This window comes from Ambystoma mexicanum, chromosome 2p (genome assembly GCF_040938575.1).
Source record: "Ambystoma mexicanum isolate Mex_15411 chromosome 2p, UKY_AmexF1_1, whole genome shotgun sequence".
Classification (NCBI taxonomy): Eukaryota; Metazoa; Chordata; class Amphibia; order Caudata; family Ambystomatidae; genus Ambystoma; species Ambystoma mexicanum.
This window is the reverse complement of record NC_090923.1, coordinates 630635707-630662479: the sequence shown is the minus strand read 5'-3', so window position 1 is coordinate 630662479 and position 26773 is coordinate 630635707. Positions and strand designations below refer to the sequence as shown.

Genomic DNA, 26773 nt, shown 5'->3' with positions numbered 1-26773 from the left:
CATCCACCGCCCAATCTCCAACTTTCCTTACTCAGTTTACCTCCTTGAAAAATACATCTACCAACAGCTACTTTTCCACGTGATATTGAACATAATCCTACCTCAGTCACAGGATTAAGCCAATGAAAAGAACAGCAGCTCCCATTAAGCTATCAGGGACAGTTTGAAGAGTGATGTGGATTCCAGTGTTCCTAACGCCCTCATCCCCGTAGTCATCTTTGCTGCCTTTGATGTAATCAGACACAAACTCCTGATCTACAGACTAGCTGAAGTAGTGCTGGAGCAAACCGCATTAACATGAATCCCCTAATATCTGTCAAACAGAACAAACATAAAAAGTCACTTGCCTCCTTTTAACGCAACCCAGAGGAAGCTCACACAGGGGGTCTGACAGGCATCCATCCTTTCACCCCTCCCCAGTCCAGATTTCAACAACTAGACCTAGTCAAACCCTTAATTTTGATTCCTGGATTTCTAAAAAACAGATTAAAACTCAACATGAACAACATAAAAATAATATTCTACACAATACTAGACTAAAAGTCTCTAAAAAGGCCTCCATGAGTATCTTCTGGGCAGCCTGCTGAGAGCAGAGAATGCTTCAGCAAGACTCCTACTATGAGTGAAAAAATGGGAACACATCATCCCTGCTCTTCAAACCCTGCACCGTTTCCCACTCAAATGCATGTTTCTATTCAAAACATTCTGCGTCATTCACTGGACAGCCACGGCAGAGGCCCAGAAGTAATCTTGAAGAAATTCATCCATGAAGTCCAGGGCGAGAGGATCCAGCAATATTGCACTAGAGATAGTCTCCAGTACAGAAGGGGAAAAGGTCATCCTTCGCTGTGACAGCCGTACACACCTTTGGAGTGCCATGCCCAGACAAGTTTGCAAACACTACGACCACTTCACCCTTTGGAAACAACTGAAAGCCTGTTTCTCTTCCTAGCTATAAGAAAGAAACATACAACAGGTACATCATGTGATGCCAGGACTGACGCATATCTTTGACGCACACAAACAACACCAAGCAAAACAAAACAAGACAACCTCTGACATTGCTCTGATTTTTTTTATAGTAGCTGACGCGTATGCCAGTACGCTTTCTAATACACGTGTAAGTCACACACGTGCCATCAACTAGAAGTGTCCTGAAGACGGTTCTGAGGGAGCACACAAATTAGACTTATCCATGGGCGATGTTTTTCCTTGGATCCAGAAACACGAATGGGTGTAGACAAGATAAAAATGAAAATAGAGGGTCAACATCTTTAGATTTTTTTGTAAATATGCCTCTCACTTTCAGTGCTAACCTCACCTCCTGTTTCTCTAGTTAGCAATAGACAACCTACAGAGGTAGACATGCTAGCTGGACACAATATTTGTCAGTCGGATGCAATGCTTGTGTTTTATGTGTTTTTATCATGTTGTTTTAGTAATTATGTGTATATCGGTTAAAATATGTATGTATTTATTCACGGTACCTTTGTATTTCTGTCTAAATAATACAAGACAGATCTCTATATTCTCCTTTTGTGGACACCTGCGACCTTGGTGTGTGATAGTTGGGTAGCTGTATTGCGACCTTGGTGTGTGATAGTTGGGTAGCTGTATTGCGACCTTGGTGTGTGATAGTTGGGTAGCTGTATTGCGACCTTGGTGTGTGAAAGTTGGGTAGCTGTATTGCGACCTTGGTGTGTGATAGTTGGGTAGCTGTATTGCGACCTTGGTGTGTGATAGTTGGGTAGCTGTATTGCGACCTTGGTGTGTGAAAGTTGGGTAGCTGTATTGCGACCTTGGTGTGTGATAGTTGGGTAGCTGTATTGCGACCTTGGTGTGTGATAGTTGGGTATCTGTATTGCGACCTTGGTGTGTGATAGTTGGGTAGCTGTATTGCGACCTTGGTGTGTGATAGTTGGGTAGCTGTATTGCGACCTTGGTGTGTGATAGTTGGGTAGCTGTATTGCGACCTTGGTGTGTGAAAGTTGGGTAGCTGTATTGCGACCTTGGTGTGTGATAGTTGGGTAGCTGTATTGCGACCTTGGTGTGTGATAGTTGGGTAGCTGTATTGTGGAACCCGTTTATTGTTTATACATATTTGTCCTCATCCACACAGCCCCCATTAAAAAAAGAGGACCCCCCCCTGCTCTTTTGCAGTATTGCTCTGGGCAGCCATTCAAACCATTGTTCTTTACCTGCCAAGTCATTAAGGGGAAAGACCATATGCAAATCAGACTTGGTCGCACCCCAAAAGGGGCAGTCCAGCCCGAACTGCTTGGTCACATTCCTTTTGCACAAGACCACAAGCATCCCCAGAAATGTTTTGGCCTCATTGGACGTCATCGGTGAGGTGTAGCTTGTGTCTCCAGGCCCAGCATGCACGGGACCCACGTCTGGGCATACCCATCCCATACAGGGTAACTAAAGAAAAACAAAAGAGGTGCACTGCATACCCTGGAATAACTTGCCAAAGCGCAGACAGCCCACCGACATGGGATAATCCATATACCCCACACATTTCCTAGTGATATTGGGAACCTCAAATACCCAAAGCGGCTAAATAAGAATGAATGCATTTTTGGTACTGCTTTTTGCAACAAGGCGATCCACAGAGCTTCAAGGCTAACACCCCACAAGTTGGACAATCCACCAAGTCACACACTACGAACTAAATGCCCCATCTGATGATCATCGATCTTACAAACTGAAGATATCCAGATGTAGAGAAACAAACTTGAATGCTCTGATATTGCCTATTCATCTTGACTGGCAATGGCGCACACCAGCAATTGCTTCAGATAACATCCCACAGCTTAGACATTTCCGCAACAGGGCACACAATAATTCCAGTGGAATCTGAACCGTCAGATACCCAGAAGGGGGGGGGTAGAAACTTGAATGGCTTGGTGCTGCTTACTCAATTTGAGGGGTAACAATTGCACGCTCGCCAAGAATAGCACCCCGACCCGGACATCCTATGAAAAGATAATGCCCCAAAAACCAGAAAAGATAATGCCCCAAAAACCAGATATGCTATCAGATTCCCATAAAATCCGGAAGCTGCAGGGTTCCACAGGACTAGAATCCAGCATGAATGCTTTGGAAACAATACTCACCAGCAATTGCAAGGGATAACATTGCTCAGCTAGACATATTCCAGCAATAATGCACAACTTACTACTCCCACCTGACAACAAGGAATTCTGCTAACTCTTGATCGTAAAAGAAGCAATTAGCCTAGAGCCTGCCCATGTAACCGGAACACCCACAACACACATCACCTTGTGCCAGAAAACCATCACAAAATCGGCCACATTGCAAATGGGACAGGTGCCGTACCTCCTCGTAAAGAAGATAAAATCCACCAACGACAAGCAAAAAGTACCTCTTTTGGGCACGCCTATCTTTTACACGGAACACAAATCAATGCAGGAGACGTCTCAAATACGGCCTTCGGAAAGCCAGTACAAAAGTTACCATAACCACATGGATGCAGGGAGGGGGCGTGGATTCACTTACACGGTCGAAAGGAACTTAGCACGCCAAACATGGACTTGAATGACCAACTTGTTCATCGTCATCATCATCATCATCATACTTCCTCTTGCACCTTAAACTCCATACCTTATCCATCTAATACACACACCGAGCAGCCGCCCGTCCACTCCTACTCACCACTCTTGACTTTGGGATCCTCCACGCCAAAGCATCTTCATGGAGGATGATTTTGAGCACATGAAAATAGTGTGGGTTAGCATAAATTATTACTGGCCAGCTCAGAAGCAGATTCATTCAGACCAGTAGGTCCTGAGCAAGTTTTTACCTGGGGGCTGCCTCCCATTCATGAAACAGCTGCCCACAAATCCACCTTTCCCTCTTCTTGTATACCCTCATCACTACATTCAGATACATGAAGTAGCTGAACTTCGCCATAAAGAATATTGGGAATTGCGGGAACTGGTAGTGCGTGCCTGCTTCCTTGTGCCCAAAAGAAGGGGTAGTTTATGCCTTTAAAAACAGGTTCATCAGTAAGGAAAGTCACAATGGTGAGCCTGGATCAGATCTTTTAGTCTCCTTTGGTGGAGGACGGGCTGGTTTCCATGGACCTCTATGACTCTATGGTGAACATTTCCAAGTAAACATCCATGTCCACCACTAAAGGTTCCTACGGTTCGGAATGGCAGGAGAACAGTGAGCTGACCACACTGCCTTGTTTACACACATTTCAGTTGCGTAACGCAAACTTTGAGGGCCCCCCTGCAGGTGATGCTGAGGGGCCCCTTCCCTCAAGCTCCTCAACAAAGCACAGGATGCACCATACTCCAGCCCTGCCTGGACCAGTATGCGTGTGCAATGCCCATGATGATCACGCCGCTGCAGGGGCAAGCGGGCACTGCGCTAGGTCAAAGATGTCAGTATGTTTTTTAATCAAAGGTTAAATATTTCACCTATGGTAGAAACCAGGGGGGGGGGCATGATTTGCTCCTGGCCCCCAAATGTACCAGCCACCAGAGGAGGCTGGTGCATTTTTTTATTGGAAGGGCGTAAATATTGGCACAAGTATGAGAGAGCAAGCAAGCATATAGAGGGAGCCCAAACTAACGAAGAGGGGTTTAGAGGGATGGTTCTCCACTGGAGACATTCTTTTTATAATGGATTAAAATGGTGCATTATACAGTACACTTTCTGTAAAAAAAAGAATTGGGTAAAAAGACAGACAGTTTTCAATTGGTTTTGTAGGGTAACTCATGAAAAATGTCAAGCTGTTCAGATAGCACAGGGATCTAATTACTCGCCCCTGATATCTGCGTGCAGCCTGCTGCACGTTCGAATCCCGGCAGGGTCATCTCAGCCTTTCATCCTCCCGAGGTCGGATAAAATGAGTACCGTTCTGTGGCATAATAATGCCTTTTGTTATTTGAGACCTATGGGTGTGCCGCGCTATATAACAAATACATTATTATTATTAAATTATTAATAGATGTTAAGATTACGTTTTCATTTCCTTTGCATTTCCGAAACTTGGATTCTTCCTCATAATTCCACTGTTGCCGCTTCTCTCGCTACTTCCTTGTCTTCTTTTTCACATGTTCCTGGTTCCACTAGCCGCGGAGTTGGCGTTGGCATCCTCTTTTGATTTACAAGATTTGTACTGCTCCTCACGCAGTTTCTTTTCTTTTCATCTATCGCTTACCTGGCCCTCCTGGTTCATTCTGTGTCGACATCGACCACCTTCTTTGTCACATTCTTCCTAGCCCAACCACGCTTGTTCTATTAGGCGACTTCAATTGTCATCTTTCTTCAATTCACTCTTCCTCTCCCTTTCTTTCGTCCCACTCTCTACTCCCTCCACTCATGACTCTGTTTCCTCACTTGATCTCATCTTTCTCTCATCTTTTACTGCATCTTCTGTGTCAACCTTACCTGTTTACTTATCAGACCAGTCGTTTCCCTCTGTATCATTTCTTCCTCCCATTTCTCTTATTTCTTCTACTCCTCTCTTGCCTAACTCATTCTACCGCCACGGCCTACGCAATTTCAGTTATTCACTTTTTCACGACACTTGCACCAAAAGTCTTCTTTCGCTTCCTCATCTTAGCTCGCTTTCTGCTAATGAGGCCTCTTCCACTCTCTCATGCACTTTTCTGTCAAGTCTTGATCAACTATATTCTCTTTCTGCTTTCTAGCGTACCCGCAAACCTGCCCAACCTTGGCTTTCCTCCCATCTTTGCTCTATGCAGCGACTCTTACGCTGTCTCGAAAGACGCTGGCTTAAGGCTAGTTCTCCCTCTAATCATTCTGCTTATTTCTCTTATCACGCACTTTATGTCAACTGCTTAAAATCTGCTAAACGTATGTATTTCTCTGATCTTCTTCATTCTCAATCTGCTCATCCTAGGCGTCTGTTCCAAACTTTAACCAGTCTTCTCTTGCCTCTTTCTCCTGATCCTTCCATTAACTCCACTTTCTATGCCTCTGATTTTGCTTCATTCTTTTCCTCTAAGGTTCACTCTACTCGTCAAGATATTATTAATTCACCCATCTCTTCTATTGCATTTCTTCCTCCACTCAAACCTCTAACTTTCCTGGCATACTTTACTCCTGGGTCCAGCTCTGATGTTACACTCCTATTGGCCAAAGTCCACCCAACAGCAGCCCCAATGGACCCTATCCCATATGCCCTCATTCCTTTAATCTATCATTCTTTGGTACCTTTTCTTGTTTCGTTCTTTAATACTTGTCTCTCCACATTTACTTTTACTGCTGCGTTCAAACATGCTATCATCATTCCTATTCTAAAAAAAACTCTGCCAATCTTCTTGTTGTTTTTTTATTTCCACCCCATTTCTCTTCTTCTCTACTTATCTAAGTTCCTGGAGCGCCTTGTCTATTCCCAGATCTCTTCTTTTGTTAATGAATTATCTCTTCTTCCTCATGTTCAGTCCAGATTTCGTCCCTGTTACTCCACCGAGACAGCGTTAATGTGTGTTCTTAACTCTCTTTTGTCTGCTTGCCACTCTAAACACTCTTCTTTTCTCATTCTTCTTGATCTATCTGCTGCTTTCGACACTGTTGATCACTCTTTACTTTTAATTCCCTTCCTCTTTTGGTTTCTGGGGTTCTGTTCTTTCCTGGTTCTCTTCTTATCTCTCTAACAGAACGTTTTCAGTTTAGTGGGGTGGAAAGACTTTGTCACCTCTTCCCCTCAAACACAGTGTTCCCCAAGGTTCTGTCTTCGGTCCATTTCTATTCTCACTTAATACCTCATTACTTGCTCCTGTGATTACTTCCTTTGGAATCTCTCATCACTTTTATTCTGATGACACTCAACTTTTCCTATCTTTCTTATCTTTCACACCTGAAATTCACCACACTCTCTCTTCTTGTCTCTCCGCCATTAAATCTTGGATGTCATTACACTTTCTTTCCTTGAATGCCGGGAAAACGGAGTATTTTTTTTCCCTGCCAATTCTTTTTCTCCGCCACCATATATTTCTTTTCCACCCTCTAACCTTTCTATTTCCCCTATGGCGCAAAATCTTGGTCTTTATCTGGATTCTAATCTTTCTTTTACCCATCATATTTCTCTCACATCCCGGTCTTGTCGTTTTCATCTGTACAACATCCGCAAAGTTCGCTCTTTTCTTACCTTTCATGCAACTAAACTGCTTGTTTCTTCTTATTTTCTCTCGACTTTTCTATTGTTCTGTCATGCTTTTTGGCCTCCCTTCATCTCATCTGGCTCCTTTGAAATTTATATACCTCTCCTCTGTCCGCTTATTTTGTCTTCTCTCTTATCGTGATTCTGTTTCAGCATCACTCGTATCTTTGTTGGTTACCTTTTCACTCTCAACTTAAATTTCATTTTCTCTGACTTGTCTTTAAATCTCTCTAGGGATTAGCTCCCGATTATCTCGATGGTCTCCTGTCCTTTTACACTCCTTCTTGATCCCTTCGTTCTTCGTGTCTTTTTAAGTTGACTGTTCCTTATACAACCCGTGCTCAGTCTCGCTTTCGTTCTTTCCAGCTTCTTGCTCCTCTTCACTGGAACACTCTTCCTCTATCTCTTTGATCTATAACTGTCTATTCTCTTTATCGGGTCTCCTTGAAAAATCACCTTCTCCACTGCCCTTGATTGTCTGCTTTCAGAATTGATATTTGAACCTCCCTCATTTTTTCATATTTTTTGTACTGTTGTTTTTTTATATTTTGTGCAGCGCTTTGGATAAAAGCTAAATAGGCTCTAATAAAATACAGATACAAACACAAGTTGCAAACAGTGCGCAGCAACATTTCCCAACAAATGTTCATGCCTTTCCCCACAATATATGCCATTACAAAATATGTGTTCGCATATGCCCATACATTTCCATGTTGGTTGCACCAATAGATGGCAGTATTCCCATATACGAATATACTCATGTTTGCTTTCTCATAATGCCAATAATGATACTATAGGAAAACATGCCCAAGCTGGCTCTCCCAATATATGCCAATAGACTCCTGTTGGCTTTGCTATTAAAAATGCCATGCCACAATAAGAAACTATATCCAAACTGGCTCCAATATAGGCCAGTCTAAACACATAAGAACACTTATCCTGCTTGGTTTATCATAGAGGCTCAGTAAAGAATATCATGCCACAGTAAGAAATAGCTAGGCTGGCTGCATCAGAATCCCAGTCTTGCCATGTAATAGTACTTATCATGCTTCCTTTATTATAGATATAGATGCCCAGTAAAAAATGTCATGGCACATGGCTGCACCAAAATGCCAATCTAGCCACGTAATAACATGTATCCTGTTAACTTTATCATGGATGCCCATGAAGGCAGTAGTAACACACTGCCCTCCCACTTGCCCCATTCCCCACCCTCTACCTCCTATGCCCCCACCTACCAAAATCAGATTCGCTGTCCAGCACAATTGCACACACATTCACTTCCTCATTTACACTCACCATACACTCGCTCATTCGCACGTGCACCATACATAATACACACCCTTGCATTCAGGCAAGCATACATACATAGAAACATACATCATAAACATGCAAACCCCACATGCACACACACACACACTTATTTCTTTTTTTTATTCAGTTTTATTGGCATCAACACATTTACAGCACAACACAGGGTCTCTGCAAACATCATCATGGTATTACATACCTTGCATATTTTAACTTTTCTCCCCACCCCAACCAAATTTAAACAATCCCCCCTCCCCTAACTGTATTCCGGCCATTCCAGGGCAACCTCTCCTTCAACCCCTCCGGGGACTCTGTCCTTGTGTCTTCAACTGCAGCTTGAGGTTCGGGGTGTGGGTGGAAGTGTAAAAGCAAGGAAATATCGAGGCTGAGTACCACAAAAGGAAATACACCAAACACGGGCTTATAAAGATTCACAGATCTTTATTCTATTACTGCGCAGTTACAAAGAAACAAAACAGATACAGATAGCTATCTGGCCCTCAGTACATCAAAGTGAGTACCAGCCCTTCAGTGTGAGAAGTGAGAGGTACTGGACATCCAGACAGTTGTGCATTTTATACATTTTCGGTAATAATGCCCAGCCCCTCTGCAAGTTAATAATCCATGGTCTAGAGTTTGTGCCGAGTTCACTTATGGCTTGTGCGACAATATACACACGGATTATCTTTGAGTCACATACAAACAGGTTACAATGGCAACAGTGTATTCCCAGATTTAGCAGTAAGCCTTAGCACGTGTCCCTCACAATGCAGTTCAGCCTATGTCCACATTCGATATTTGCTTAACATTGTGTTAGATGTATGTCCGTGGATCAAACTTATTGGTGCAGACAATCCTTAGACTACAAGTCAGGCATGGGACAAGGTCTCTTTACTCAGCCTAAACATTCGGCCAACGGACAGTCTAAACATTAACTATAGTGCAAGGTTCAGGGAGGCACGGTTACAAGCAGGAAACACTGTCCACCATTTTAGAACACAGAGTTATATTTAAACAGAAATAAAAATGGCGGATAGACCTAAAATGACGGCAAAGTCGATCTAAAATCTGAACTTTTGCAACGCGGTTTTATTCGCAGAGCGACTGGGCTTAGGCCAATATATACAAGAAAGGAGGCACGATATGATTTCCCATTTAACAGAAGCACCCTGAGTTCAGTCGTATGTACCTCTATTCCGGATCAACTCCATCCATTTCTTGCACCCCTGTGCATACCACCCACTAATCAGGATGGCTTCCCACTCATACTGCGCCTCAGTCCAACCTTCCCTCCGCTCCACCAATCACATCTGCTTCTAATAAGTGTTCTGGGTCATACTTTGCCAGGAATTGGGCCCATTTTATTGCTCTTGTGGGTGATCGATTGTGAATTAGTCTCGTTAACTCCTCCATTCTGTATAAGTCCAGTGCCTTAGCCGCCCATTCCCTTTCAAAGGGAGGCTTTCCCTTTTCCATCCACTTGCCAGACATGACCTAGCTGCCAGCAGGAGATAGTGCAGCATATGTGGTAGTTTCTCACAGTTCTCATCCATCATTTTGGTTCCGAACAGCACCAGTAGTGGGTCAGCCCTCCTTTCTACCCTGTCCAGGACCCCAACACTTATTTCCAGTACTGTTGCACCTTGTCACATTTCCACCCCATGTGCCAATAATCAACTACGAGACCACATTTCCTCCAGCAGTGGAGGTCCGCCCCCGGGTAAATTTTCCACAGCCTTGCCGGGTCCCATTGCTACCTGTATAGCAGCTTGAGCCCATGCATCTTATACTGGCAGGCCACTGATCTTCGATGTGCATTCAAGCAGAACATCCTCCATAGTTCCTGGTCAATCTCCCTTCTCATTTCCCTCTCCCACCTTCCCCTGAGTGTGGGAGACTCGTCCCCTCTAGCCTCTAGTAATGCCTGGTACAACCTTGAGATGAGACCCTTACTGCCCTTTGCCGTGTCTAGCACTCGCTCTATGTGTGTCAGGTCCCTCTGCAGTTCCTTCTTCCATCTCTCTGACATTAGCACACCTTTCAGTTGCAGATATTTAAAGACCGACAAGTTGCCCACCCCCAGGGCTGCTTCTAGGTCTGTTATGCCCACAAACTCATTCTTCTTAAAAACTTGCTCCACCCTCTTCAGGCCTGCTTCAACCCAGTCCTAGAAGCGTCCATGGTCTGGTATGTTATCCCGTATGGGTGGTGCCCATATATGGCTCAGTGGAGAGGGCCATGTCGTAACCCCTTCCATCTCTTTCCTATTTCTCCATAACATCAGTAACGGGCCTAGAATTGTGTGCAAGGGATTCCTCTCGGCATCGCCTTCATTGGCGCCCACAACCATTCCCCTAAGGTGACCGGGCAGAAACGATAATTCGCTTATTTCTTTTTATACCTGTTTCCAGTCGTGTTGCTTCAGAGGGACTCCTCTCCAGCAGGCCTCTAGGTCTGCACTCCACCATGCAGACAGGAACCAGGAAGTGCTCAAGCAGGGAGAACTTCTTTGTTCCTGACATGTGCAGTGGAGACTGGAGCACCTCCATCCCGGGTCACAAAGGAAATAATTGACACTTTCCTTGTGGCCCAAAATAATTAATATTTCCTTGCGGCCCGAGATCGAGGAGTTGGAGTGCCTCGATCTCAAGTCACAAAGTAAATAATTAATTATTTTCTTTTGCGGCTCTAGATGGAGGTGCTCGCGGGGGCCACCCCCTACTGCTGTAAAATAAATAATGATTTCCTTTGTGGCACAAGATGGAAGAGTCGGAGCACCTACATTTCATGCCTCAAGGAAATAAACAATTATTTCCTTTGTACTAGAAGATAAAGTGCCTCCATCTCCCACTGCAAAATAAATAATTATTTATTTCCTTTGCTGCACGAGATGGCGGGGCTGGGGCTCCTCCAGATCGTGCCGCAAAAGGAAAAATGTCTTTCGGAACTCCCAAGTGCATGCATATTTTGTGGCCATCGTTCAGGAATGGTGTCTGTGAGGAATTGCCATCTGGCAAGGGTGTAGAAGCCCTGGCATTTTTGATTTGTGTTCATTAAATAAAATGATGCAGGTAGTTCCATCTCAGAAAGGTTGGTCTGCTGCCTAGACCCCCCTTTCCCTAGCTCCATGCCAAAAGCATAGTGACACATGTGCCCTGCTGTAGTCTCCTGATCTGCATCACCTACTCACCAGTGGCACAGAGAAGATTCAAAGATCACAGGTGCCCTTTTGAAAGGTGCTGTGACAGCCGAGTTACTTTAGCACACTTAATTATGATTAACTATCATCCTGGTGGCAGTTTATAATATTTAAGCATAAGCTATACATGAGTTTGGGGTATGGTGGCTGGTAATTCACATAATTATTCAAGCCATAGCTGATATGTATCATACCAATGCCAGTACTGTGAGCCCAGGCCAGCTGTGGACAGGCTGTGTATTCTCGCTAGACAGCCAGCAGGACAATATCTAGTGGGAGCTGCTTCTCATTTGATCCTTTGTGAGATTGGGTAACACCTCTCTTTATCAGAATAGCACGCAGCAGGAGCTGTCCTGGGGAACAGGAATCAATGAACACACCCTAAACAAAAGGACTAGCCTGACAACTAAGTGTTTCATAGCAAAGGGCCTTTGATGCTATGGATCTGAGAAGCGGATGGGGATAGGGAAGCCAGAGGAAGTGAAGGAATTCCACCATCTTGTTTTTCTCTGTACTGCTCTTTCCTTCCTTTCTCCTACACTTCTTAGTGCAAAGCACTTTGGTTATGATGAAACCAAGCAAAGAACGCTGGACAGGGATCGGACCACTTAAAGCAGGCGTGCTTTACTCCGATCATGTTGGGCCTGTTGCCTATAAAAGAGGGGGGCTCCCTCAAACCAACCAGAAATAATTAATTTGGACCTCCCTTGGGAGAGTTTATCTTTCCAAAGCCCTCTTGCTTTAAGGTGAAGAAAGAGCACTCGAAGTCAGAGGCAAGCTCTACTCCCTTGCCACTACCAGGGTACATTGGGGGTGACTCTTATGATCAAAAGGACCTGCCACTCTGCTTTTAAATCTCCCTATGCCTGGAGAGCAGAACCTGAAAGGATTCAACTAACTTGTCCTAGAGCCTGCGTCTTAAAGCATTCTAAGAGCCAGAGCAGCCAGGATCCCTGTTTTTCACTGTCATACTGCTTGGAGACATCTTTGAATCATGTTTAAAACCCTTCGAACCAACCGTGCCCGCTAGTGCCGCTTTTGGCACACTTTCGACAAACAAACGGCTGCTGCTGTGCCTTTAAACTGGCTCGCTGCTGCATCGTACCAGATACAGCACATCACCTGATCTTCTGAACCAACCAGCTCACCACTGTGGACAACGTGGAACCACCACTGCTTGAACATCACATTGGGCCGTCAGGCTCATAGCTTTGAACCGCTGCACCATTGTATAACATGTGGACCTGAACCAGCGGTTACAAAAGGTTTTGGATCAACTTGACCTTCAAACTGATTCTGGTGAGCCATCCAAACTGCATCACTGAACTGCCGCCTTGGAGCTGCACCGAGCACCCGCTTCAAACCAACTCGATGCCAGCTCACCATTTGATCCAATACTGTTAGTTGCACGCAAACCTTGTTTGACCCGCATCTGTAGCACCTCAAAGCCTGGCTCAATACCATTGAACCACCTACGATTGAAATCAGGTACTTTGAAGTGACACTGTTCCCCTACTCCACCTTTTGAAGTCACAGTTTCCCTACATGTCATGATGCCTACCACTAAGGAGCCAGGCCGGGCCCAGCAACCCCAGAGGCAGACATCATTTTCCCCAGGGAAGTCTCAGCGGGCCCAAGTCGGGGCCCTTTGGACTCAGTCCTGGCGCCTTAGGCGCCAGGCTCATAGCGGACCCCAGTCCTGGCGCCTTAGGCGCCAGGCTCATAGAAGAGGATATGTGTTTAAGTGCTTGGGTGCACACTTACCTGATGCAGACCTTGCTGCTTCATCCAGGCCCTCTTGAGGCCTGAATGGGACTACTTAACCTGTAGGACTACTTCACCACCCGGGTGTGGTCGGGGAAGGATACATACCTGATTGGTGGAAGGATACATACCAGGAACTTCTTCCAAGGCTATTTAAACCCCACCCGAACAGCCACACATGCTTCGCGTGTTCTGCACCTAGCAGCTGGACGCTCACCGTGTCAGCTCCTGCATCCTGACTTCAGCCACGCCTGCCAGCACCCTGGAACACCTGCAAGGGGAGAAAGGAAGAGAATAGGAGAAGAAAAGCCCTTACCTGCTAAATCTGCATCCCGGAGTCATTTCTCCAACGGCCCTGAAAAGGAAGACATCATTTTAAAGGCATTTCGTTTCGATCGCTGCAGCGCTGCATTTTACTCACCTTTGCAAGGCGCTTCCATCTTCAGCAGCGATCTTCCGGATTCAACTACGCCCCGGCGCCTAGAGGAAAAAAGACAAGAACAAAGGTGAGAGGGAGAAAAGGAATAAGGAAAGCTCAGTCTCCTTTTAAGTCTTACCTGTTGGCTTATTCCCACTGCATTTCGGGTCCTGCCGCTTCCTGGCATCTCCGGACCCCGGCCCCTATGGGGAAAAAAGACAAAGACATTGAATGAGCGAATGCAAAGACATTACCTGAGCGCTCATCCAGAACTGTTTCACTTCAGGTCGGCGCCATATCTCCGGCACTCCGAACCCCGGCCCCTAAGGGGAAAAAGACATAAGCATTAGCGCTTGCTGCAATTAGACAACGAACATTATTATTAAGCTTGAACTTTTGAACAGAACTTTTACAGCGCCTTACCTGAACAGTCAAGCTTACCTGAACTCCCATCAATCCTCAATCCAGTGAAGTAACTGGGTTTCAACGCGCCCCTGCATCAGAAGCAGGATGGAGAGCTCATCTTCCAAACCCTAAGGTGAGGCTTCACGGGGAATCGTGGAGGAGGTATCGTGGAGGGTTGGAAGGGAGTGGGAGGCTTGAGCATTGTTCCACAGTTGGTAATACTCCCTTTTCACGCACAGGAGGGTATCCAACGAGCCAGGGAAGCCAGAATAGAGGGGCCCTTCCTGTCCATCTTCAGAGTTCTGCGCCTTCGACGCCGCGCCTCCGTGGGAACCAGGTGAGCGTTACACTACAAGACATATCCTTTTTAAACTCCTGTTTCTTTCCTGTTTTTCGCCTCTGCTAAGTATCCAGAGTGCTGAATCTTTCCATTTTGCATTTATCTATCTTCCTTATAAAGGGGTGGGATTTATATTATTTTTGATAGTTAAGTGTAGAATTGATTTGTGTAATTAAATTATATATTTTTATGAGACATTGATTGGTCATTCTTATATTTTGGAACTGTTGTACTATTGCTGTTTCAGTTGCTACTGGCTTACAGTCACACCTCTTCAGAAAGTATTGCCTTCCCTCGACCACGTTACCACAAAAGGCGAAGGAGGTATATCTTTTAGCTCTGCCCGTTTTACCTTTACAGTGGGGATCACTGTTGGTTTGTAAAAGTGTGGGTGCTGCGTAGGTGGTTTAGCACTACTCACCCTTGTACTCTGGCAAAGCAGAAGTCACAATACCTACCATTCTTACAAGGTTTACGTTCAAACCCTAACACTGAACTTCTAAATATGTCTAACTCCGAATATCTCCCTAGTACCAATGGCACAGTTCGATACAACATTTTTGTGTGAACAATGACCTGGAGGAATGGAGGGGGGTTTGCAGTGGGCAGTGATGGAGGAGTGGAGAGAACGAAAGGGAGCAATGGATAGAAAAAGAGAAATACGATATGTAGCGATGAAGGGTGAATGGTCTCCCAAATCCAGGCGTGCAGGTTTGGTCGCATGACATTCTAGAGTAGGACTGTATGCCGAACAGATTTTCTTCTCATCCACGAGAAGAACAAACAGATTATGAATTTGCATATATGTCAGTTATTCCAAGAAATCGGCCACATTGTACTTTTTAATGGGTAGGCATGTGATGTTTAACCATTTCTGTCTTTACCTCTGACCCCTCTTCCGCCTTTCTGTGCAGTTCTACCTCACGAAGGGTGACATTGGAAGGAATCGAGCTGAGGCTTCCGTGGAGTCTCTGGCTGAACTCAACAGCTATGTGTCCGTCACGGCCTACACCGGGGAGCTGACCAACCACTACCTGTCTCGCTTCCAGGTAAAATTATTGTGGTCACTGGTCTGTTGTTTATTCAGGACTTGCATCGTAATTGCGGTTTAATTATTTTCAGAAAGGAGAACGGACAGGAACAGAAATATGTGGTTTAGGGTTGTGTGATGGGAAGAAGCAAATCAGAGAATGACATAGAGGCGGGGGAAGATGTTATGTCTGTGTGATGGATCTGTTGTCTGTTTAATGTAGGCAGGTAAACAGACAAGGACAGAAATACCTTATGGTTTTTTTGGAAACAAAGATTAAGATACACACAGAAAAACCTAATGCATGTGTAATGGGCATTGTGGGTAGGATAGAAAGACAGATGTATGTGTCTATGGGATTTATAAAGTGTAAACTAAGCTGGGAAGCAGTAGAACACTGTACGTGTTGAATCTACAGCGCTTTATATAGCGGCTTGGCTTGGCTCCTTTTTGTCTGAAGCTATTACTGTGGACACCCTCATCAAAACCCTTAAAGAAATGCACCCTACAACTTGTGAAACAGATGCTCTCCCTTCTAAAATTGTTTTAGAGCATCCATATATTTTTGCACCTTTCCTGGCTCATTTTATAAATGCCCCGTTATCTGATAATGACGTGCCTGATCTTTTAACATTTTTTACTGTCACCCCTCTACTAAAAAAGCCTAATCTAGTTCTTGAAATTTACTCCAATCTTAGACCCATCACCAATGTTCCTTTTTTGTTGAAAGTAGTCAACAAAGTAGCTGCTACTCAATTTCAGATACATTTGTAGAAGTCCGACATCTTACACCAACGACAATCAGGCTTTAGGAATTCACACGGGATGGAGACCGCAATGCTTGATCTGCAAACGGAAATGTTGGACATAATGGATGAAAGCAAATCGGGGCTGCTGATGCTTTTAGATCTTTCAGGGGCATTTGATCTTGTAGATCATTCTAAACTCTTAAAGAGAATCAAGGAAATCGTCAACTTCCGCCAATACAGTGGAATCTTAACAACAGGATGTCCAAGATTTTCTGGGGAAATGCCTCTTCGAACCCGCCCTCTTTAATGTCTTCTGTCGTCCCTTGTGTGACCTCTTAGATTCTATTGGGCTCCACTTTACCAATTATGCTGACGACACTCAGCTTATCTTTAGGCTGAGTGGAGATTATGAAAAAGATGCCAGCTTCATTATGTCCGTATATGAAAAAATACGAACATGGATGGCAGAAAATGGGCTATGTCTTAACAGTGAGAAGACCAAACTCCTTGTCTTTGCATCAGGCGAAGATAGAGAAAAACTAGGAACAGCCTATGCACATTTTTGCTTAGACCAACATTCTATAAAAACAGTCCGCAAAGTAATAACACTTGGCGTCATTATTGAGGCATCAGTCAATGCAGATGCCCAAGTTGCGAATGTTATAAAGAATGCTCAGTATTACTTAAGGCTTCTGCGCCTGGTGAAACCTTTCATCTCAGACATAGATTGCATCACCTTGGTCAGAGCCTTAGTTCTGCCAAGTCTGGATTACTGTAATGCCTTGCTAGGAGGAGCCAGCAAATCATGTGTCAAAAAGCTGCAGATTTTGCAGAATGACACTATTGGAGTCATAATAAATGTCAGGCAACATGAGCATATATCTTTGCATAGAAGGAATCTACACTGGCTCCCTGTAGAAGCAAGAATAGAATTTAAAATCAAAACCATGACCCATAAGTGTCTGTTTTCGGAAATGCGCCCAGGTATCTAAAAGAGCGCATTGCCATTCAGAACTCCACTAGGACTACTAGATTGAATGTTTCTATGCGACTAACTTGCCCTAGATTCAGACGGGCAAAGGGAAAAGAATGGTCGTAGCCTGTGAAGGTTGCCATGGCATGGAATAAACTACCGATAAAGCTGCGCCGGGAAGGAAACTTGACTGCATTCAAAAAAGCACTAAAGACCATTTTGTTCTCTTAAGTAATCATATTTCTGATGCTTGTTAATCTGCTTAGAATCACATGCTGTGCATATGGTCCGACATCCAGTGGTAACCGCGGAGTATTGCATGTTGTCTTTCGGGGACCGAAAGTGGACATCGGCATAGGCTTGTCTGTAACACTATCCCTATCGTGACGTGTGTAGTACCCAAAATCCCTCACGCGCCGAGGTCCCGTTTTTTTCCGCCCAGATAACTGATCGCCCTACAGCGGAGCTCTTACTAGAGACATTGTTTATCTTTACCGAATTTTCGGTTTATGCCCCGTTAAGTCACTTCGCCTAATAAGAACATCTTTGACGAAGACTACGGAGGAATCGTCTACGGCTGTGGTCTCGGTGCCTAAAATCCAGCGGCCGCATTTCAAGTGGTCGGGCCCTCTGGCCGATCTATACATTAGGGAGAGTGGGTTTGGGGTGGCCATATTATGTCTTTCCTTCTTTCCACTTCTTTCCCTTTTGGTCTGGTCATCCTTCCCTTTTGCTATGGAAAGGACTCCTTTTAGATTCAAATTCTAAGCCTAAAACCCTTAAGGATTGCTGTGTAAAGCAGTGGGCCGCGTACGGCATGTCTCACGTGGAGCCTCCCTCCCCTACCGCAACACCAGCCGAAAGTGACGGGGGTACTTCGGATGACCACACGTCCAATGCAGATGTCAAAGACCTTGAGGTGGACACTTCTAGGTCCGCAACGCCCGTCCCCGACCCTTCCAGGCTCAATTCTGGTCTTGCTACAGGACTACACCCGGCCAAAAGGGAGTACATACACATCGCACTAAACACACAACCCCTACGCCATCTTCGACGCCTTTGTCGAAAAAGGCGAAAGCACCAACGGGTCCGTCAAAAATTCTGACGGTTCCCTCGGATCGTGTAGATCCAAACCCTTCCCCACATCCGCAACAGCGCATGATGACTGGGCAAACGAAAATGAATAAGGGTGCTACTCCCCAATCTACACGCGCCAAAGTTTTGGAGTCTGAAACTTTGACGATTTCCAAGGCCTCAATAGGTCCGAAAGTTATGACTAGCCCTCTACCCGGTACACCGACCACTGGGCCTTCTGGTGCCACGGACGGCGTTTCGGCTGCCGTTACATCATCGGAGACTTTGTCTCACGATGATTCGGTTTCTATCCGGAAGAGCATCGGTAGGATCGCAGCGGCGGTGGGCCTTATGCTGGTCCTGCAGAAAGTTATGGGCCAGGCCGCGGAAACATTTTCAACGGACTTGGGCCGCGATTCCGATGACACTTACGTGGATAGTCAAGAGCCTCTCTCAGACACCCTGAGGAAGTTCCTCTCAACGCCAAAGGGCGGAGAATGTTGTTTCTCCCCACCTAGGGCTGTTTGGGTCCTCGACATGGACTACTGAAAAGTTCGAGGGATGTAGGGATCGACTGGAGCAGATTATCAGTTTTGCTGACCAGCCTCCGCCGAAAAAGGCTCAGGTAGACCCTAACCTTCAAATACATGATGTTCAGCCTCAGGTTTTCCAACAGGAAGACGTGGTCCACATGGACACATACAGGGACATCTATACTGAAGAAGAGGAATCCTCTTTTCTCGAAAATGATGAAGAAGATCAACAGGAGATGACGGAGAACTGGGAGGAAACCCAGCAGGAAGGACAGGATCCTTGGTCACATCAAGATCAGGACTCTGATATTTTGTGCATCGATTCTCCTCCTTCCACCCCGCCTCGCCAGGCCTTCCCTGTTGATGACCAAATGGCTTTCAACACCATGTTGAAAAAAGCAGCAGAATTCTTCAAAATTGCCACTCAAGAGGCTTTGCCTGAGCAGGATTTTGTGGAGGACATTATTCAGGAAAAACCTCCGGCAAGTCAATCCATTCCCCTCCTTAACTCTGTTAAGAGGTGGATAGCTCCATTTTTAGTCACACCTTCCCAGACAAGGGCCATGAACCCAAGAGTAGAAAAGTTATTTCGGCCTTCTCCTTCCGACCCTCTATATATCAAGGGGCATGCCATCCTGGACTCACTGGTAGTGACCACCACTCGTAAGAGGGCAGGGGTACCCCTTGCCACTGGGGAATCACCTCCGGACAAGGAGTCTAAAAGATTGTATGCCCTAGGCAAAAGTGTCACGTCAGCAGCTGCATATACCATTCGGGTTGCTAATAACACTACGCTATTAGCAATCTATGCCGATGCCCAATGGAACCTGCTCCAAGAAGGCCTTCGGGAGGTCCCGGAACCATCCAGGACCAAGCTTCTCGCCATTGTTGCGGAAGGAAAACTGGTTAACCAGAATGTGGTTAAAAACATCCTGGATACTGCAGAAACATCTGGCAGATCCCTTGCACAAGGGACTCTTCTGAAGAGACACGCATTGCTGCGTACATCGGGATTTAGACCTGAAACTCAGGCCTCCCTCATTAATATGCCCATCGAAGAGTCAAACCTCTTTGGGAAAGCAGTTGATGAAGCGTTGGAGACAGCCAAAAAGCAGCACGAGACCTTAAAGTCTCTGCAACAAATTACACGAAAACCCTCTTCCCAGAGGGGTAATAACTCTCGGCGGTCCTTTTGAGGACAAGCTTGTGCCGGTCAAAACAACTACGGCACGGGCAGCTTCAACACTAACCAAACATCTGGAAGCCCCTCTTATTATCCCTCAAGGGGTCAGAAACGCGGCAAAGGTAGAGGCAGAGGCCCCAATCCCAGAGGAGCCACAGCCCCGGGTCAGAAATGACCACCAAGTCCAGGTCCCCTCCCATGCCTCCCCGGTCGGGGGGCGATTAACATCTTTCCTCAAGGCATGGGAGGGGATAACTTCGGACCAGTGGGTCTTAAAGACGGTCTCCCATGGTTATTGCCTGGAATTCTCCCGACTTCCACAGTTCAGACTGCCGCGCTGACGGCGCTTTTCACCGGACCATCTAAACATCCTGATTCAAGAGGTGGAAGCACTGCTGGGAAAGGACGCCATAGAAGCCGTCCCTATTCTTCAGATAAACGAGGGTATTTATTCAGTGTACTTCCTTGTACCCAAAAAGGATCATAGCATGCGTCCTCTTCTAGATCTGCGCCCAGCGAACAAATTCATAAAACCCCAGAAGTTTTGCATGGTAACACTACAAGAAGTGATCCCATTGCTGAAGCGGGGGGACTTCATGGCAACATTGGATATGAAAGATGCATACTTTCATATTTCAATGTTGCCAGCGCACAGAAAATCCCTAAGGTTCATGATCCAGGACAAACACTACCAGTTCAAAGCACTCCCCTTCGGCATCGCCTCAGCGCCAAGGGTGTTTACCAAAGTCCTGGCAGTGGCAGCAGCACACCTGCGCAGACTATCAGTCCCAGTTTACCCTTACCTCGACGACTGGCTCATTACGGGGGACTCGTTCGATTCTTGTTTTTCGAACACCCAAAAAACAGTGATCTCCTCTTCAGCCTGGGCTTTTCAATCAACGAAAAGAAGTACAGCCTAGTAAAACAATTCCTGGAAGCACTCATTCGGACGGAAGACGATCTTGTCTTCCCCTCCAGTGAGAGGGTTCAGAACATGCTCTCTCAGATTCCTCAATATGTAGCCAGTCGAGAGGTGACGGTACGCAAAGCCATGCGGTTGCTAGGGATGATGTCGTCATCTATATACTTGGTTCCCCATGCGTGGCTGCGCATGCGTCCCATGCAAGAGTGGCTCAACAGCCAGTGGTGTCAGGCCAGCGGACAATGGGAAGATCTGGTAGTTGTCTCGCCAGCCCTCGTTCTCTCTCTGCAGTGGTGGTCGAGGGAAAACCTCCTGAAGGGGAAAACCTTCACCACCCCTGCAGTGGAAGCCACTCTCACAACAGACGCATCTCTCACGGGGTCGGGGGCTCACCTGCTTCAGCAGACAGCACACGGAGTGTGGTCCCCTCAAGTAGCGTCCAATCATATAAACTTACTGGAGCTATTAGCAGTGTTCAAAGCATTGAAAGCCTTTCAGGAACAACTGCAAGGGAAGACGGTGCTGATCTTAACCAACAGCACTACAGCAATGTATTACCTGAACAAACAGGGGGGCACTCACTCTCCAGGGCTATCCAAGCTGTCCCAAAACATTTGGATATGGGCTCTCAAACACAAGATGTTTTTGTTGTCCCAACATGTTCCAGGGGAACTCAATCTTCTAGCAGATGTACTCAGCAGAGATTTTCCTCTGCCAGAAGAATACGAATGGCAACTGCACAAAGACATTGTATCCAGCATCTTCGCAGAATAGGGGCTCCCAGAGATCGACCTGTTCGCTACTCAGGAGAACGCTCAATGCCAAGACTATGCCTCGAGGTACCCTCAGAACCGGTCCAAGGGGAACGGTCACTGGATAACTTGGTCGGGGAAATTTGTGCTTTTCCCCCCGACTCCCCTTCTCAACAAGAGAGTGCACAAGATGCACCAGGAACCAGTTACCATGATACTAGTGGCACCCATGTGGGCCCGCCAACCCTGGTTCACTCACCTGATGGAAATATCCCTCTCCCCACCAGTCAAGCTGCCCTACCCGTACAACATGTTGTCTCAGGACAGGGGGGAAACCCTAAACCCGTGCCCCCAAACCCTGAATTTAGCAGCCTGGCTCCTGAGATCATAGAGTTTGGACATCAGCAACTCCCTCAGAGGTGCATGGACATACTCAGGGAAGCAAGGAAACCTAATACACGTTATTGCTATGCTAGCAAGTGGAAACGTTTTGTCATCTGGTGCAATTCCAAGGGTATCTATCCTATCGATTGCTCACCCTCACACATTGTGTTGTATCTAACCCACCTGTTGGACTCTGGGTTAGTCTTTAATTCCCTAAAGGTTCATCTGGCTGCTTTGTCAGCCTACACCACATCACAGCAAAAGGTATTGTGGTTAAAGATACCGGTGATTAAAGCCTTTATGGAAGGAGTTAAGAGGATTAATCCTCCCATCTCTCACCCAGCCCCTGGATGGGATCTGAATGTGGTTTTAACCAGGCTCATGGGAGCTTCCTTCGAGCCTATGCATAAAGTAAGTCTGAAGACCTGACTTATAAAACAGCATTCCTAGTGGCTGTCACTTCTATCAGAAGGGTTAGCGAACTACAGGCTCTTTCTGTTTTAGACCCCTTTGTTACAGTCCATAAGGATAAGGTAGTTCTGCAAACACATCCCAGTTTTGCGCCAAAATTTATTTCGAAGTTCCATGTGAACCAGTCAATCGAACTACCCACTTTCTTCCAGAACCCTACTAAGATGGCCGAAAGAAGCCTTCACACACTAGACGTGCACAGGGCAGTCATGTTTTACCTGGAAAAGACTAAACCACTAAGAAAGACTAAACAATTCTTCGTTTCAGTGGCAGCTGGTAGAGAAGGGGAATCCTGTCTCTAAATCAGCTATCTCAAGGTGGATTGTAAAATGCATCACACTATGTTACACTCTTGCGAAGAGAGAACTGCCCTTTAATCCTAGAGCACAGTCTACTCGAGGCACTGGGGCATCCACAGCATTCATTGCAAATGTTCCTCTTGAGTCCATTTGCAAAGCGGCAACCTGGAGTTCTGTACACACCTTTACAAAACACTATTGCTTAGACACTCATTCTAGATCTGATTCTCAAGTGGGACAACCCACCTCCAACTCCGGGTAATGCTTGCTAGTCTATGCACAGCATTTGATTCTAAGCAGATTAACAAGCATCAGAAGACATCCATTACTTACCGTAATAGCATTTCTGATGATTGTATATGCTTAGATTCACATGCGCCCTCCCTACTGCCCTGCTCGGGGTGGAAGGAACATAGACTTCTTACTACTTTCTCTCTTTATGTACTCACTCACTATAGCCTTGGGCTCCCTCATGGCAGAAAAAATACAATCGGAGGGACCTCGGCGCGTGAGGGATTTTGGGTACTACACACGTCACGATAGGGATAGTGTTACAGACACGCCTATGCCGACTTCCCCTTTCGGTCCCCGAAAGACAAGATTCAATACTCTGCGGTTACCACTGGATCTCGGACCATATGCACAGCATGTGATCTAAGCAGATACAATCATCAGAAATGCTATTACGATAAGTAATGCATGTCTTATCTTAAGAACTGTTAACCGTTTGTCACCTTCTCTTTTCCCCTAACCAATCTGTCCCCTCCGCGCCCTGATGCCTACGGGCTACGGCGCATAAGGAATAAGTAAGTAAATAAATATAAAATCTAATAGGCGAAAGGGAATAGACAAGCAAGGAGCTATAAGCTCAGATGTTTGTGTGATGGCGACAGACCAAGGGGCGATGGCAGAAAGTTCTTAATTATGTATCACATGAGAAGAGGAAGAGGTAGGCAAAAGGAAGATATGATGCCCTTTAAGAAAGAAATAGGTAAGAGAAAGAGAAATGGCAAAAAGAAATGAAAGATCCAACGTCTAGTTGTTGGCAAAGGAGAGAGTGAACTGCACACTGGAAGAATAGCATTTGCTATATGTGAGGTGTGTGTTGAAATATGCAGAAAAGCAGGAGCTGACTTTGTGCAACAGCAACTCTCATGCCCAGGTCATGGCATGTAGGAGGTTGTAGTCTTTATCTGGTTGTTTTAGAAAGGGACTAACTTTGCGAAACCCAAAGTGAATGTAACTTGCGTGGTGCTGCTATGATCACAGAGGGATCTCCAGCACCTATTTAATTGTATATTTATATTGTTTAACTAAGCTTGGAAAGAGGGAAGCACTAGGATGGGGTAGAGGGGCCCGATGGCAGCAGCTGATCCCCTCATCCCACCCTGGCTCCACCATTGTCCCCATATCATTATTATGGGAGTGAGATCTCCTATGTGAAGCTGAGTGATTCAGACCTGCAATATGAGTGTTAGAAATCACAATAGAGAAAAAGCGGTAAATGTGGCATGTAGTAAAGGGGAACAGGATCCACAACCCTTTAAGGGGCCCAGGGAGCCGGCAGCCCTCATAAGACACAGAAGTAGAAAGACAGGGAGTGGCCAGTGCACTGGTGAGTGTTTGGTCATGCAAGAGGAACACAGCTTTAAGCAAAATGACATGCAAAGTAGCGCTTGGCATGCTCTGTGATTCATCCAGAAAAATATCTTTCAGTTTCACTTTGCAATATCATCTTGTCAGAGGTTGTTTTGGATATCGTTCATGTTAGCCACAATCTCCATTTTACTCAGGTCCTACAAAATCTCCCTTAGAGGTGTTGGCTTAAAGATAACTATACACTGTTGTGGCAGTAGACACCCACTCTTCATGCTAGAGGACCAGGACATAGGGGCTTATTACGAGTTCAATGGTATGCGGTAAAAGTGGAGTTAACGGATTTACTGCCACTTTTACCAAATTAGGGGTGGAGGTAATTGCGATGGCAGTATTAGCCCAGCGCGCTTACCGCCAACATCATGCAGAATTAGCATCAGTAACACATTTACCAATGTTTTTACTGCACTGCCGAATTCCGAGTTCAGAGTTTGCTCCTAAAATTTGCCCGATTTACCACACAATATTAATGCTCACGATACATTCAAAGAAAATCCCCATTGAGTCCCATGGACTTCGAAAATCAGGGATTACACTGTCATACCAACGCTCGTAATCCCGTGATACAGAGTGGCAGTAACGGTAAACGAGTTTGTCAGTAAATCAGTAGTTTACTGGCGATGTACCTCCAAACCTGCAATGAGGCCCAGGGGGCCTACTTTTTGGAAGAAAGTGAACTACTGAATAAAGGAGAGAATAATGTGAAGATAGATGGGCTCACCCATCAACTGCTATTTCTCCTCCTATTTTGAGAAACCAGTTTAGAGATGGCCTACTCCCACCTAACAGCAGGCCACCAGGGCACTGACAAGACATAAGACTATGGCCCTCATTACGACTTTGGAGGTAGCCATGCCGTGTTTAGCGGCATGGCTACCCCCAAACTCGGGTCTGAGCCCTGAAAAATGGGAATTACCGGGCCATTCCGACCTTTGCGGGCCCAGTAATTCCAATTCGTGGGACCCGGACCCGGTACGTCCCCATTTCCATTGACCCCCATAGGGCTCAATGGGAATGGGCAGGATGCTAACAATGGTCCCATTAATGACGGGACCATTGTTAGCATCCTGTTCTGCTAGCGGGTGCCGCTCTGCACGTCTGGTCTGAGCAGGCATACAGGGCGGCCCCGCAAGCAGAACTCGTAATGAGGCAGTGAGGCAACAACGGCGCCGGCAGCACTACTGGCACCGTTGTTGTCTTACCGCCAGGGTTGTAATGAAGCCCTATGTGTTGCCTAGGTTTTACTGGTCTGGGATATATCAGTAAACAATACATTTTAGTAATCATGGACTATGCAACCAGCTACTTGAATGCATTCCGTCTCTGAAATAACACCACCCAATAGATACTGAAACATTAGGTGGGCTACCCAAAAAAGATTCTCTAGGAGCAAGGGTGTACCTTCATGTCCAAACGCATGGGTAAGTAAAGACCCTTCTACAAATCCAAACATTTTGCATCTTTATCTATGAACCCCTAACGGGTAGCTAACTGTAATGAGCCAATCAAACCTTGAACAATCTACTACACAAGCCTGTGGCAAAAGATGGAAAGAACTGGGATGACCTCCTGCCCTGGGCTCCATTTGCGGTCAAGAAAACACCACAAGCAGCCACAGGATTCCCTCACTTTGTGTTAGTCTATAAGTGAGAGCCCGAACATACTATTCATCCCCAAAAAGGGTTGGGAGCCCAAGATAATCCTACATTGTACACAGCACAGTTGTCCATCAAACAAAAGATCAAATGGACATAGTCTATGAGTGGGTCCATCAGCAGCTAAAGCAGACTCAGGAACAACAGAAACAGGCATTGGCAAACCCAACAGTTTCGGCTCTAATGTAGGCATGGGATTGGCATTTGCCAGGCACTGCCATAATGGTACCACCTTGCCATTACATAGTAACAGTTGAAAAGGTTTGTGAGTACCTGGGTATATGATAGCAGTGCCTGGCAAATACCTATCTCATACCTATACAAGAGCAAAACCGGTTGGTTTTGCCAATGCTTGTTGTTAACCGGCCTTAAGTACAAGGACATGAAGAATACTTATAAGTCAAGTGGCATAAGGCATGTCTGTTGCTCCAGTAACACATTTACAACCACAATGAAACCATTAACTCTCAGAAGACTTTGCAGGCCACAG

The 26773-nt window shown here is 45.8% G+C and overlaps 1 protein-coding gene across 1 annotated transcript in view; it reads left to right on the top strand.

Moving 5' to 3' along the window:
* Positions 1-26773, top strand: part of UBA7 (ubiquitin like modifier activating enzyme 7) — a 1701784-nt gene that overhangs the window by 117324 nt on the left and 1557687 nt on the right. The window contains exon 4 of the mRNA XM_069644160.1: positions 15517-15651. Within this exon, the coding sequence (XP_069500261.1) occupies positions 15517-15651 (135 nt within the window). The remainder of the gene's footprint in view (positions 1-15516; positions 15652-26773) is intronic.